Here is a 12,916-nt window from a genome sequence, read left to right as displayed (position 1 = left end):
ATGTCTCTCCAGGCCGGAAGTACGCAGCCTCCAACTCTCCTCACAGAGGCTGACCTCATCGACAAGATGGACAAGGTAGGAGGCACGTCTGGTTGCGCTGCTTATCACTCCAATGCAGTGCGGCTTATTTTGCCCATTGTGGTGTTAGTCTGCTGCGGGGAGGTGCTTCTGCTCAGCACGGCATCGGTACAGATGCGACCATGCACGAACATATACGCACCATTCAGGTAGGATTATTTGCCAGTATACCCGAGGCACGCAGAATACTTGGGTTCACTTGCAATGCTTTGCTCACTACTGAGGAGCTCGAGGACCTCAGCAATCAAAACTGCACTCGGTTTCTACGTTATGTGCTTTTCCAGGAACGCAACTATGCAATAAAAACTGAATCCCAGCAGTTTAAACCCACAGAACTTGGTGTTGCTTTGGTTTTGGTACGTTATTTTACTCTGTCAAGCTCCGCGAGGGTGCGCTAAATACAGCGTTATATACTGGCTAATTGCGGCATTCATCGTGCCTCACACTTTGTGCTGTTACGCACTAAAGCCACACGTTGTCATTTCCAGTAGCATCACATTATGTGTTGTTTCAGGGTTATCAACACGTTGGTCGACTCTGCAACGCAGACCTTTCACGGGTAAGGCGCTTTTTGTCGATTCGCGTTTATGTGCACATTAATTACAACAAAATGCACCTGGGAGCGTGTTTTATCCTCGGAAGTACCTCGTTGAGGCTTTAGAAACAGCACATCACTGTGGTTTCGTTGGACGTCTTTTCAGCCAGACCTGAGGGCCAGCATGGAACGAGATATGACGCTAATTGCCAGGGGCGTTGAACGCAAGGTGAGGTGAAGGCAGGCCGTCCTGTTTTGTGCTTCATTTTACATGTAGTGCAGCATAAATAACTTTTGCATTCATGCGCTTAGAAGGATTATCGTAGCTTTTTGCTTCTTGTGCCTGCGATTTGCATTTATAGGAAGATGTTATTCAGAGGCATGTGGGCACAGTGGCCGAGGTGTTTCGGCTTCTGCGCGTGCATATAGCGTTGCTAGATGAGCAGCTGCAGCGGATCTTCCCTCCACCGGCTGCTTCAGACGCTGAATCTCGCGTTCTTCAAAGCAATTTTTGCGTCTGTGCAAAATGTGGTAGCTCAATGGACCTTATGGTGAGACTTTACTACTGACGGACTCCGGACTCCGGCTTCGCAGTTGTTTATTACTCACGTATGCCAGCTCAGATTGACTGGACAGCAATTGACCCTGTATGGTGTAGTCTTCAGTCCAATTATTTTTGATGCTGAGGATTGAATTGACTTATTTGACTCATTTGCCGCCACAGGACACCGGAGGCGGAGCACAGGGCAACAGCTCAAGGTGGGGCTTCCGTTACCGCGCATGTCGCGCTGTATTAGCAAGTATCTCCCGTCTTTGTGGATTGCAAGATCAAATGACGAATTTGTTTGGCGTGAGATGTTGCGTGAAACTTTGTATATGCTTTCAGGCGCGGAAGGAGCAATGCGAGACACGGATCTGCAGATGCAAGCGGAGGTGAGTATGCACCCAGTAACACCATGCAGCTCCATAAGTATGTATATCAGGTTGCGTTTTGTTTGCTTATTTATTCCGTTGGTTTGTGATTTGATTCCTTTCGCAGACCCAGGGACGGACCGCTTTCTTGTAAGTAGCACCCAACAAGCGTGAATGAGAAGGCACAGCAAATAAATATGAGCGTCTAGGTTCCCGTAACGGCTTCTTGCCCATTTTCGAAGCTGTCTGCCAGGTGTAATTGATGCAAAAGACCAAGTTGTGGCTTTTTTTTCCCATATTTCAGGCATGCACAAACCGTTCAGCGTGTAGTCTCATCCTGAGGCTACCAAAGCGCGGTTCTCTTTCTCTCACTCAACATATATGCCCTTATTGCCAGTTCAAGGTAAGCAGTTACGCACTCTATACAACAAGTAGTTATGAATGTTAATGCGCTGTTAACCTTGGGTTGAGTTCTCCGCTTCGCATTATTTACTCTTACAGGTGCTTAACGTGGAAAACATGCAGACCCGAAAGTTACACAACGTTTGTCCTCACTGCTTTCTGAAGCCTCCTGTAAGTTTGCCTGATTAAAGGAAGTAGATTAAACACTTGTGGACTCGGAAGTTGCACAAATTTCGTCTTTGCTGAATTCTGGAGCCTCTGTCAGTTTGCCTGCTTGAAAAAAAATGCATAATTTTGCGCGCCATATTCATGCACTGCCTAGACGTTCCAGCATGATGCTGCGCCGTGCAACACAAAAGAACTCCGCTGCAGCCCGCAGACCACTTCCGTGGTCCGCATGTGTGGTCAACTGCGGATGAATTGCAGCCACAAGAAGCGGTGAATGCACCCAATGGCGAGCTACGGTGTTTCTCTTGCTGTCACCCGGTGGGTTGCCACTGTTTGCCTTATGACGATTTGAAGCAACTTTACACCTCTGTGTACTGTTAGGTAAGTGCTGTGTCTGAATAAAAAATCACCCGAGAAAGGTTAGGTGATGCGCTTTGTCCTCGCAGAGTTGCCGCCTTGCTCGGGGCCACATGTCTGGGGGGCCTAAGCCCGATCCTGGTCAGCCTGTTCATAGGCCTGGCTGACGGGCTGCATTTGGAGTCGCAGCACGCTCTTCCATGGGAGTGCGAAGCAGCAGCACGTCGCGGTACTTGCGATACGCGATTTGCTCTTAATGCCATAAGTCCACTTTCTAAGGCAAAAGGGCAATCGTCCAGGGATAAGTGAACAGCCAGGGAATGAACGGCAGGCGGCAAGTGAGAGGCGGCAAGTGTCCTCAACGGCGAGGGCATGAGCAGCAGCATTTGTCTGTAATCGCCGCTGCAGCTTCGCCCCTCGTCAACCAGCACACCGTTAAAAGGGAGAAGAAGCCCACAACGAGATACTCACGAGCTTCTTGTAGCGTTTTCCTCAGCGGTGCAATGTTTAGTGGTGTTGATATTCCAGTGCAGTTGCATCCGAAAGTAGCACTCTTTCAGCTACGAGCGAAACTAAGGGAGGCCGTACTGCATCAATTGTTTTTTTTTTTGAAGAGAACCGCTCTAACGTTTGGCGACTTGAGTCACGAATTGAATGGCTCTTTTGTGGATGTCAGGCACCAAGCTAGGCGCTAAAAGAAGGCTGCGCTTGCTACTAGTTGGGCAAAGCAGCGTAGTGCAGTAAAACAGAAAATGCTCATCAGCTGAGCCTTGTTGGGTGTATCGCTTACAGCCATTTGCATAACTTTTAAAATACCGAACATTGGACATTCTTGGGGGGACACAGCTCGTATAGTGCTGCTGATCATGCTGAAGGGGCACAACATGCACAGCACGCGTGGTGATACTCATTAATTTGCGAGTATCGAAGTCGAGCCCGTGTCTCTTCCTTTTGCTAACAGGCTGTTTGCTAAAGTTTCACCGGTGAATCACACGGAGAAGGTGGCCGAAGACATCGCTTTGAAACGAAATGACTTAAAATTCAAAAGATGAGGTCTTATCATGGCTTAGGGGTTGACTTCTCGAAGAATAAACTCGGGCAGTTCATTGTTTATTACAACGTCAAAAACAAAAGGGCCGATGCGCACGTGATACCCTGGTTCGCCTCGTTTACCGTTGAAGGCGATGCTCATGTCTCTTGCTTCGAGTGCAAGATCTGTTGTTAAAAAGTTGGTATCGTCGAAGCCTCCACCAAACACCACCTTTCCTGTTTGTGGCGTTCTGGCTGTTAGCTTTCCCGAATATGCATGGTTTTTATCATCAGCGAGGTCGGTCTCAAGCTGCATGGAGTATTGTCCCGCTTCGTCTAAAGCATATATGCATTTCGTAACTGCAGAGGCAGAGGAAAGAGAAGGCAGTAACTACAGTTAAACGTACGCTTGAATATGTTGATCCTGTCGTCAAAGTCACGAGTAACCCCGATAAGGAAGTCTTTGTTGCCAACTTCCGCACCGTGGCGTTTCCCTTCAGGGTTTGTGTCGAATTTGATTCGCGCATCTTGGTAAGACGCAACGATCGACCCGGGACCTGCTGACGGATTAATTCTTGCCTGCATCACCTGCATCGTTCCCACACTGACATCGTGCTGCACGTTGTCCGGAGCCACGCTGGTGTGCACGGCGACGGGCCCTGCGTTGATTGTGCCTTCAGTGCTGTTGTTTCCGCTTTCAACCTGCAAGTCGTTTCAAGCGGAAGTTCCTCAGCCGCAACAGTTTATTAACCCACCTTCACCGTGTAGTCGCCGTGGGAAACGCCGACGGCGCCGCCCAGCTGCAGAGTCTTGCCGCAAGTGACAGTCACTGTTGAATCGCCGAACGCGAACTTGATGCTCCGGCGATCCGTCGAGTCGTAGCCAAATTCAATTGGAAAATCTGTTTCTTTTTCTTCCGACGGAGGTTCGGAGACCACGGGAAGGGTCATTTGCATCACATCACTCATGACGTCCTGCACAATGACCCTCAGTGCAGCTTCTGCATCCACCATCCAGTAGGGAACATCCGTCTGCAAAAGTTGATCAGAACTGAAGTGCCACTCCATCCCCATTTCGCTTACCTTCACAAAAAGCACTCCGTTGGGGCCCTCGTGCAAAGAATAGCCAGTTGCTGGGAACAATGAAGGATTGTTGTGCAGCAAATCCACGGCTTTTTTCGTTTCTGAAATAAGCCATAGGTCGCTTTGGTGCTGTATATTTTGCGCCTCTTCTTGAATCAACGCCTGAACCAGCTCTCCTAAGCTCTGTAACATCTCGCTGCTGATGTGGGAATCCTTTAATGATATTGCATTTGCTCGGAGGATAGAAACGCGAGAAAACGGGTCTGCCCCCTCTGCGGGAAGCGAAAACGATCCCTCATATTCGATCTTTTCCGTTGCACCGGACAAATCGGCAAGCTCGTCGCTTTGTGAAGAATCGATTCCTGTGAAGTCACCTGCGGTTGCCAGCTGGCTTCCGCACTGGTCAAGAAAATCGGGAACCACGCAAGCCCAGCAAAGCGCCACGGTCGCAGACTTGAGTGCCTTTGCTGCTGATGCAGGCATTTGCATATGGGCTATGCTCTTCGTGGCCTGAACAATGCTACAAGGTGTGGCCAGATGAGATGCTACCAAGGGGTGGCTCAGTCTTCGCTCGCACGCGGGTTACGAAGGTGGGGGCATCTAGCCGACGTGCAGCAAATGGATATAAAATTCAGGGGATCCGTACAAAAACCTGGGTAGGAGCTGCCTGTCTCGTATGTGGCTCAGTTCCCCACACGGCGCCGGCTTATCGGTCGCATGTCGGCTTCCGAGTAGTTCAGCAAGTGAAGAGCTGTGGAATGTGCTGCTACAGGGTGAGCGTAATAGTCGCCAGACTTCTTGGCCCTCACCAAAATCATAAACCATAGCCGATAGAAATCATTTAAAGACTAGAAAAAGGCACAAAATCGCCAATAAATGTTTCCTGTACCCAGGCAGCGGTATGCAGGCACTGGTGAACTGCCTGTACACTTGCCTGGTTTTTTGGGCTAGATGGAACTGTCCGTCTTGGAATATTCCGTATTACCGCTTATCTGGGACACTACGTATGCACAGAGATCGCGTGAAGGCTTTTCAGCAGCTTGTTACTCTTGCGCTGTCTTTTTCCTGATGACTCTGGTCTGTTAGGAGGGCTTCCTAACTATTTGGGGAAGAGAAGTTCAAGCACCTCTTGGATCTATAAAATTGCGATATGGTATCTCTGTAGGAACCTTTGATTCCCTTGCTTTGAGCCAGCGAGCTGGCAAAGAGAACAATAAAAATCCTCATCTCGACGTTTGCCCGTAGATTTTAGACATTGAAACGTGCAGTTTTTGCAGTCTACAGGACCCGATTAGCCTGTGGCCGTGGCCACGAAGTTGTTTTCTCATTTTGCACATTCGTAAGTCCGTGAATGCGCCTAATTGCATAAAACGGAGGCGCTGCTCCGAGCCCAGCTGCGATTTCAGAAACTGTGGTTTTGCAAAGCAGAATTATGGTGAAACTTGGGAATCCGAAATTTCACTGGCACCCCTCAGTTGCCTGCAGTTTCAAACCAACTTCTTGTATCTTTGTCTCTATTTAAAATGGGTTAGGCTCCACTTTTTTTGTTGTCGGCGGGCAGGAGTGCGGGAAATTGGCTGCAGTCGGCAGCGCCGTGGCTCCATCTGCATGCTGAGTGCAAGAACTTGACTACTTGATGGCCTAAATTGTCTCTTTTCGTCAGCTTTACAATTTTTTCGTTGTGGTGTATTGGTGTGTCCGTAACTAGTCTGTCGGCAGTGACCCCAACTCAGCTTGCGCATGCCTCGGTGAGAATCCTCTTCATGATTTTTCATCATTTGCCTGCCCAGACTCGAGAAAGCAGCTCATTTCTGTTAAGCAGTAGACGCAGTTCATCGTTCTTTGTTTTCTTCCGCTGCAAAGACACGAATATATTCTGCGCAAGACCACGCCTACCATGGCGGGCCGGGCTGGCCGTAGTAGCGCCACACCGATTGTGCAGACAAGTGGGCCCGTACATTTGTGAGGCGAATCTCAGGAGACATCTGCTGAAGCTTGGTTTTTCGCGGCCCTTGGCAAGAGCTGCCTGCACTGTCTGCCGTGCAATCGGCTCCGGGTGTCCTCCACGAGGATCCAGTGTCCAACCCAATCAGAACACGAGCTGGCAGCAACTGGCGGCGAGGAGCTGCGCATTTGGCTGCTGCAGCAGCGCTTATTCTGCAGAAAAATGCATGGAGGGGATGATCGAGATGCCCTTCTCTTCGGACCCGTCAGCAGCGAAAGCCCCTCTACGCAGCATGCAATGACACCGCCTCTGGCTCCAGATGCGCGTCTGTTTCCTGATTATCCCGAAAGTTTGTCTTTCGATGAGCAGTGTACGGGTCCTGCTGAAGTGGCTGAGCATGGCAGAACAGCAAGCCAGAAGTGTGGCCTGCATCAGCCCACACTTCGCCACCGCCACATTTCTCTTTTTGCCTCCATAGAATTGGCTCGGCCGCATATCACGCTGCAGACTCATGCGGGAAGCAGCGCCCCTTCTTCTTCGCATGCAGAAAGGTTGCACGCAGCGGCTGATCCGCCAGCTGTAGAGCCTCTGCCCCCTTATAGCCGGCCAGCGGGTGGAAGGCTGAACGTTGCCCCGCTCTGCAGTTCCTCTCTTGCAGCTCCTGCTCAGAGCACTGTATTCAAAGCTGACCCTCCTAAAGACACGAGCCAGCCACTGGTTGTGCAGCAAGAGGATGCAGCGGCGAGTCCCCCGCAATACTACAGTGCATGCTCCCCTCCCCTGCCAAGCGGCAAGCCTGGTGAAATCGCAAGTAGTTTCAAGGCTGTTGAAGGGCACCTTGCACGCAGCCGCATGGGGGATGCAGATGCACACCGATTCGTGGCGCAAGAGCTGCAGGAGGTGGGCAAGTAATGCCTGGCAGCTGGGCCTGGCTTAGGGACGATTGAGCGAAAAGTGCAGGATAACCAAAGCTATACACTAATGGGGGACTCTTCCTACTCCCTTGTGCGTAGCATTTTGACATGCCTGCACTTTTCTTCACTTTGACAGTTGGAGCCGAGGCTGGCATGTTCGTACAATGTGTTTCTTCTTCCACGTGGTGGGTGGCTCTGCATTTTTTTGTGCGAACAGATAAATCGGATGATCCAGGCGAGAGCTGTTCGATTGAAGCAACAGGTTTGTTTCAGACGCAACTGACATGAATTAAAGTTACTGACATTCCGTGCTTGCGTATTCAAGTATGCGCCAGCATGTCTGAGGAGGCGCCGGTCCGTGCTGTCTGATTTTCGCTTGCACTTCAGTCTTGCGGTACATCACAGGATACAATTACTGTGTGTGTTCGTGTTATTTTTGTGTTTAGGAGGAAGGGATCTCGGTTGCTGTTGCTCAGGCAAGCACCGCGCTGCGTCAGCATGCCCAGCAGCTGTTGAACCAGGCTGCAGAAAAGCTCGAAAGGTTCGTGGCTGTGCAACTGCGGTTTGCAGGTATTCTCACCGAGGCAAGATCAAGGAACTGTGGATGATAACCACATTTCTCACAGCCCACACAGCTTGCAAGCTAGCATTACCCATCTTTCTTTTCCTCCACTGCTGTGCTAGTGGTCAATTAACATCTTGTTAGTGGAGACTCACGCAACGGCACAAAGGCTTATCTTTCTAGAAAAGGAGTAACAAGGTAAAAAAGTAGACGAATGGCGTGGTGGATTTCAGGGTCGCAACGCAGCAACGTAGACGAGCTGAAGTAGTTGCGGAGGAAGCCGCAGCCATTCTTCGAAGGGCTATGGAAGCCAGGAGATCTCTGCGGCAAGAGGTAAAACACAGCTCTCGAGGGCTTCTTCTGCGGCTTGGCGGGTCGCTCTTCTTGCCTCTTTTCTGTCCGAAAGTGCTTTATCAGGAGTCACGGTAACGGTGGCTGTGTGTGTGTTGCCTATTAGGTGTCAGAGTGACTGTCCTATGGCCGTTTGTATGCAGAAGAGCATATTGGAGCAGTCTCGAAGGCAGTACCGTGAACAGCAACAGCGGAAACATTTAGAAGCAGCACAAGCTCTTAATGCTGAACGTCGTCGTTGTGCGTGCAGAACTTTTTCTTTCCCGCTGTTGAAATTTGTCCCAAACACACTTGCTGTTGTGACGACTAGAAAACCCTCAGAAGCCATAGATGGCGTTGTTCTGAAATGCTGTATACGTGGCTTTAGTGAGGTATATGAGAGCTGTGTTCGCGTTGTGTTTTGAGGAACTCAGGCGTTGACCTAGAGGCGCAGCTCGAGGCACTGCAACAGGAAAACAGGCAGCTCAGGGCTGAGGTGCTCGCACAGCAGCTTCGGCTGCGATCGGCCAGCACGAACCCGCAACTAGGCAAAGCAGGCACATCCACTGTAAGACGAACGCGGCAAGCTGCTGGATGTCAGCGAGTGCCTGGATGCCCCGCAGCGCACCTGCACTCCACAGAAACAGCGACTCTCACGGCAGTGGCGGTACCTGCAACTTCAGCGGACGCGGCTCCACGTGCGGGCTGTCGGGTATGCACAAGACGATCTGAGAAGATTAGCAACCCGAAGGACTCCACGACTCAACCTGTTGGGCGCCAAGCAATGGTCGATGTCCAGGTTAGGCTACCTCCTGCTCCCCCTCCAACTGCACCACCTTGTTCTTGCTGCAGCGAGAGGCATGCACACGCGGCAGAAAGCACTAGTCACGAGGGCGGCTCAGGCCAGCAGCAAGTGCAGTCTGCAGGGCGTCGTGAGCCCCCAGAAGCGGACTCACCAGCTCATGGCGCTGCAGCGGCACCTTCCAACCCTAAGCATTATCAAGCGTCCTTCAGGACGCATACGCGTAAACACCGCAACGATTCTGCTGGCAGCAGTTCATTTCGTACGGATGAGTCCACCAGCAGCAACGGCAGCATGAGCAGCAGCAGGAAACGTGAAAGGAGGCGCAGCCGGAGGCGCAGAATGCGGCGAGAGAGTTCTCGACATTGCCGCTCTGCTTCTCGTGGATCGATCAGCACGAGTACGAGCAGCAGCAGCGCTGCGCCTCAGCGTATTGAAAATCATCGACAGCACCATTCTAGCGAACGAGCAAGCAGTGCGCGCCACCAGCGCATTACTTTCACGTTGCCAGAGTCAAAACTTCAGCAGCACGAGCTGCTGCGAACTAAAGAGGATTCATCTTCTGGATGCGCCTTGCCTTTGCGTGCCCAAGGCGGCGGTCAGAAGCCTACACTTCGTGGAGAAGTTGCAGAACGGCTACAAGCCTCTCTTTTACGGCTGCAGCAAAGACAGGCATTACACGACAGGATACACAACATTGCAAAGCAGTTGCTGCACCCGCAGCGTAGCCCAACTACGCCCTAAGTACAGAGTTGGCAAAAACAACTTGGTGAAGGGCCATCTAGCTTTCTGCTGCTAGCTGTCTGGCAAACAGTCTAGGCCCTACACTGTTTCATTGCATCAACAGAATTTCATAAACGGCTCTTTGAGTTCAACGCACAGAGCCTGAATTTGTTAAATGGACTCCGTTGCATTCCGTGTCAAGCTGAAAGTGGCCAGCAAGTATCTCCTTAGCAATTTAGTGATGATTAGATTTGTAGGTGCTGGCCAAACTGTGGGCGCAGTATTCGATGAGTGTGAGACTGACAGGCCGCAACATAAGGAGGACAGCCTTTTCAACAGTGGCCTCTTTTGTCTATTGCTATGCATTTGGCGTTAGGGTTTGAAGCAGTGGAGCATCTCTTAAAGGAAAGAGATTTAGATAGGGCTTCTTGGTCCCACATAGTGGAACATCTAGCTTTGAAAGATGCCGAAGCATTTTTGCAGGTTCCCACTCTCTGGAGGCATCGCAACAAGACCAACCTCCCGAAACAACTTCGGATAACCTCCAACAGCGTCAACAATACTGGCAAACTAGCAGGCTCAGCATATGTTCTTTGATGCTGGAAGATGCACCAAAGCCTTCGAGCAGCATATGCGGCGAGTGCTCTAAAGTCAAAACATGAACAGAGGCCCACACAACGGTTCTACCTCCGATAGGACATACAGAAGCCTAGTTTTGTCCGCGGCACTTACGAATTCAGGTTTCACACTTCTGTTGGGTGCAAAATCTTTGGATTCTTGATAATATCATACTGGATGTGTTCAAAGCAGTGTCGTGAGTGGAAACTCCAAATGTAAGGACCAACAGGAAAACGGACTCGTTCAACATTCTGTGAAGAGTTGTGGGCTGTGGGTGAACACAGCAGCTTCTGAATGTGGCAGACGCAAGAAGGTTGGGGGTAGTTCAAGTTTCACAGCAAGTGAGACTGCTCGTGAGGCTGAATCAACCGCTGACGAAATCGAGGCCAGCACCAAATATACAAATTTACAGAGCCCAAGCCCTTGCAAGCTGAAAACTTCATGTATGATTGCAGTTGATTTGCTTCTCTTCAATGTTCACTACATGTTGGCCTAGACAACCGATACGTGCAAACAGATCTAGCGAAAATGGAAAATCCCGCACGATAAACATCATGACTGGAGAAAAATCCGTTTGTTTGGGTCTGCAAAGCAACTGTTTCCTTCTACTTTACGATATTTATTGCTACGATTAGCCTTCTGTCACAGGATTGCTCGTGTCTGTACGGCTTCGACAGTGCTGCACCACGCCGTGAATCCCGGAAAAGCTGCAACGCGAATTTCAATAGCCGTAGCCGCGAAACTGCTTACGAACATCCCTTTTCTGAATTTCTTCTAGGTTCTCTCATCTGCTTTCGTAGCAGCTGCCTCTACCTTCTTCAGTCTTTTCAGACATGCTCGCGGGCAGCAGGGCAACTGCCACCCAAAAGAGTCAATTTGCTGCCGATGGTCAGCTTTCTAATGCCAGACCTTTCTCTCCTTTTAAAGTGGCCTTGGCTTGTCCTGCGTCAGCCCCCTTTCGACCCACAGTTTCGTCTCTTCTCAGCATACACCAGACGAGATCTCACTTGAACCAGTACATCAAGACGCGGCAACTTGTTGCAAGAACGTGTGAACGATAACGATCTGACGTGTTATTTCCAGCCTCTCTTTGAGCTGCGGAAGTTACCCGTTATAAACGGTTAACTGAAAAACGTCTTTATCGGAGCGTCAAAACGCTCATATGACGCAAAAATGAAATCGGACTTGCTCGATGGGGCCGACCTGTTTTTCTTGAGCAGGTTTAGACATGACGCGCCCAAGAATGTCTTCGCCGAGCCAGGGGCTACAGGTACGCTTGTGCTGAATAACTTATTCACAAGCGACGCCCAGAACACGAAACACTTCAGGTGCAGCCAACTCAAGCATGGGCATGGCGGCAGCCACCTTCTATGCTGTGTGGCCAACAGCAGCCATTGAAGCCCTAAACCCTGCCCAGGATCCAGCTGTTGATGGAGATCATAAGAGGCTGCATGCAGGCAGGACTTTCGGGCCAATACAGCCGCCTCTGAGGCCCGTAGAAGCGCTGCTGCCCAAGACTAGTGATGAGCAAAAGATCTCTTCGGGTGGTTTGGTTGCTGTGGAGGAGCAGCTGCTGATATCCCCCAGTCACCTTGACGGGAGTGCAGCAGCAGCAGAAAAGAAACAACACTTCAACTTGCTGCATCAGCCAGCGAAGAAAGGCTTAGCACTGCACAAAGCACGCGCGGCGGCTGCTGAGGCCAATGACTTGCTCCCGGGGCTTCACATATTGCAAACTAAAACCCCACACGCTGCAGCTCCTGCCTCCTTGCAGTGCCACCTGCAATGCTTTCTCCAAAGTTGAAAGTTACTTCTGCTGTTTCTGGAATTCTTCACAAGCTGCGTCTTCAGACTCTTAAAAGGAATGCTTTTTTAGCTGCTGCGGCCCCAAAGGATCTCAGGCAGCAGCTGCAGCTGCAGCTGCAGCCTGGAGCCAATCCTCGACTCCTTCGAAATATGCCGAAGGCCTCATCGTTTTAATTCTGCTCAGGCCGAAAATTCTGCCTTGGTTTGGCATAAGTGCAACTGAGCTCTTCACCTTAAATTATTTGTACTGGCTTAAAAGCTCTGACATGTCCACTGGCTCTTGCAGTAGCTTTGGCCTGCCCACAGCTCCTTACTAATCACCCTCTAACTTCATGCAATACCGCCACCAAAACTGCACAATTCGAGCGGTGTCTCTAGGCCATTCTTCCCATCTAATCTCATAAGCCAAAGACTTTTTTGACTGCCTACTAGGGGCGCCTATTTTCTTCTTTCGGGATGGCCAGTGATCATTCACGAAATGCTTCGTGCCTGTACGACATGGGACGTTGGCCTGCTAATTGTGCAGTCCGCCCCTCAAACTCTGCTGCCCGAGATGGAAAGCTTTAAAATTTTAAGTATCTGAGGCCGGAACACAAGTTCGGCACTCTCGCTGTCTATTTGATATTGGGATTACAAACAGCTGCATATGATCC

At 50.5% G+C, this 12,916-nt stretch overlaps 3 protein-coding genes across 3 annotated transcripts; 2 read left to right on the top strand and 1 right to left on the bottom strand.

Annotated features, from left to right (window-relative positions):
- Positions 1-1,699, top strand: ENH_00006420 (DNA topoisomerase III alpha, putative; the record flags this gene model as incomplete). The annotated part of the gene is made up of 7 exons (XM_013578519.1): positions 1-75; positions 593-637; positions 780-842; positions 976-1,164; positions 1,338-1,372; positions 1,500-1,546; positions 1,653-1,699. The coding sequence occupies 7 exons, from the start codon at positions 1-3 to the stop codon at positions 1,697-1,699; spliced, it is 501 nt and encodes a 166-aa protein (XP_013433973.1).
- A 2,118-nt stretch (positions 1,700-3,817) lies between these two features.
- Positions 3,818-5,052, bottom strand: ENH_00006410 (hypothetical protein, conserved; the record flags this gene model as incomplete). The annotated part of the gene is made up of 2 exons (XM_013578518.1): positions 3,818-4,183; positions 4,237-5,052. The coding sequence occupies 2 exons, from the start codon at positions 5,050-5,052 to the stop codon at positions 3,818-3,820; spliced, it is 1,182 nt and encodes a 393-aa protein (XP_013433972.1).
- Positions 5,053-6,730: 1,678 nt separating this feature from the next.
- On the top strand, positions 6,731-9,860 carry ENH_00006400 (hypothetical protein, conserved; the record flags this gene model as incomplete). The annotated part of the gene is made up of 6 exons (XM_013578517.1): positions 6,731-7,408; positions 7,640-7,684; positions 7,869-7,963; positions 8,218-8,317; positions 8,479-8,575; positions 8,749-9,860. 6 exons carry the CDS (start codon positions 6,731-6,733, stop codon positions 9,858-9,860), a joined length of 2,127 nt encoding a protein of 708 aa, XP_013433971.1.
- Positions 9,861-12,916: the final 3,056 nt, after the last annotated feature.

This window comes from Eimeria necatrix, genomic scaffold (assembly GCF_000499385.1).
Source record: "Eimeria necatrix Houghton genomic scaffold, Enh_scaff118, whole genome shotgun sequence".
In the NCBI taxonomy this organism is placed as follows: domain Eukaryota; phylum Apicomplexa; class Conoidasida; order Eucoccidiorida; family Eimeriidae; genus Eimeria; species Eimeria necatrix.
This window is presented reverse-complemented; position numbering and strand designations above follow the sequence as displayed.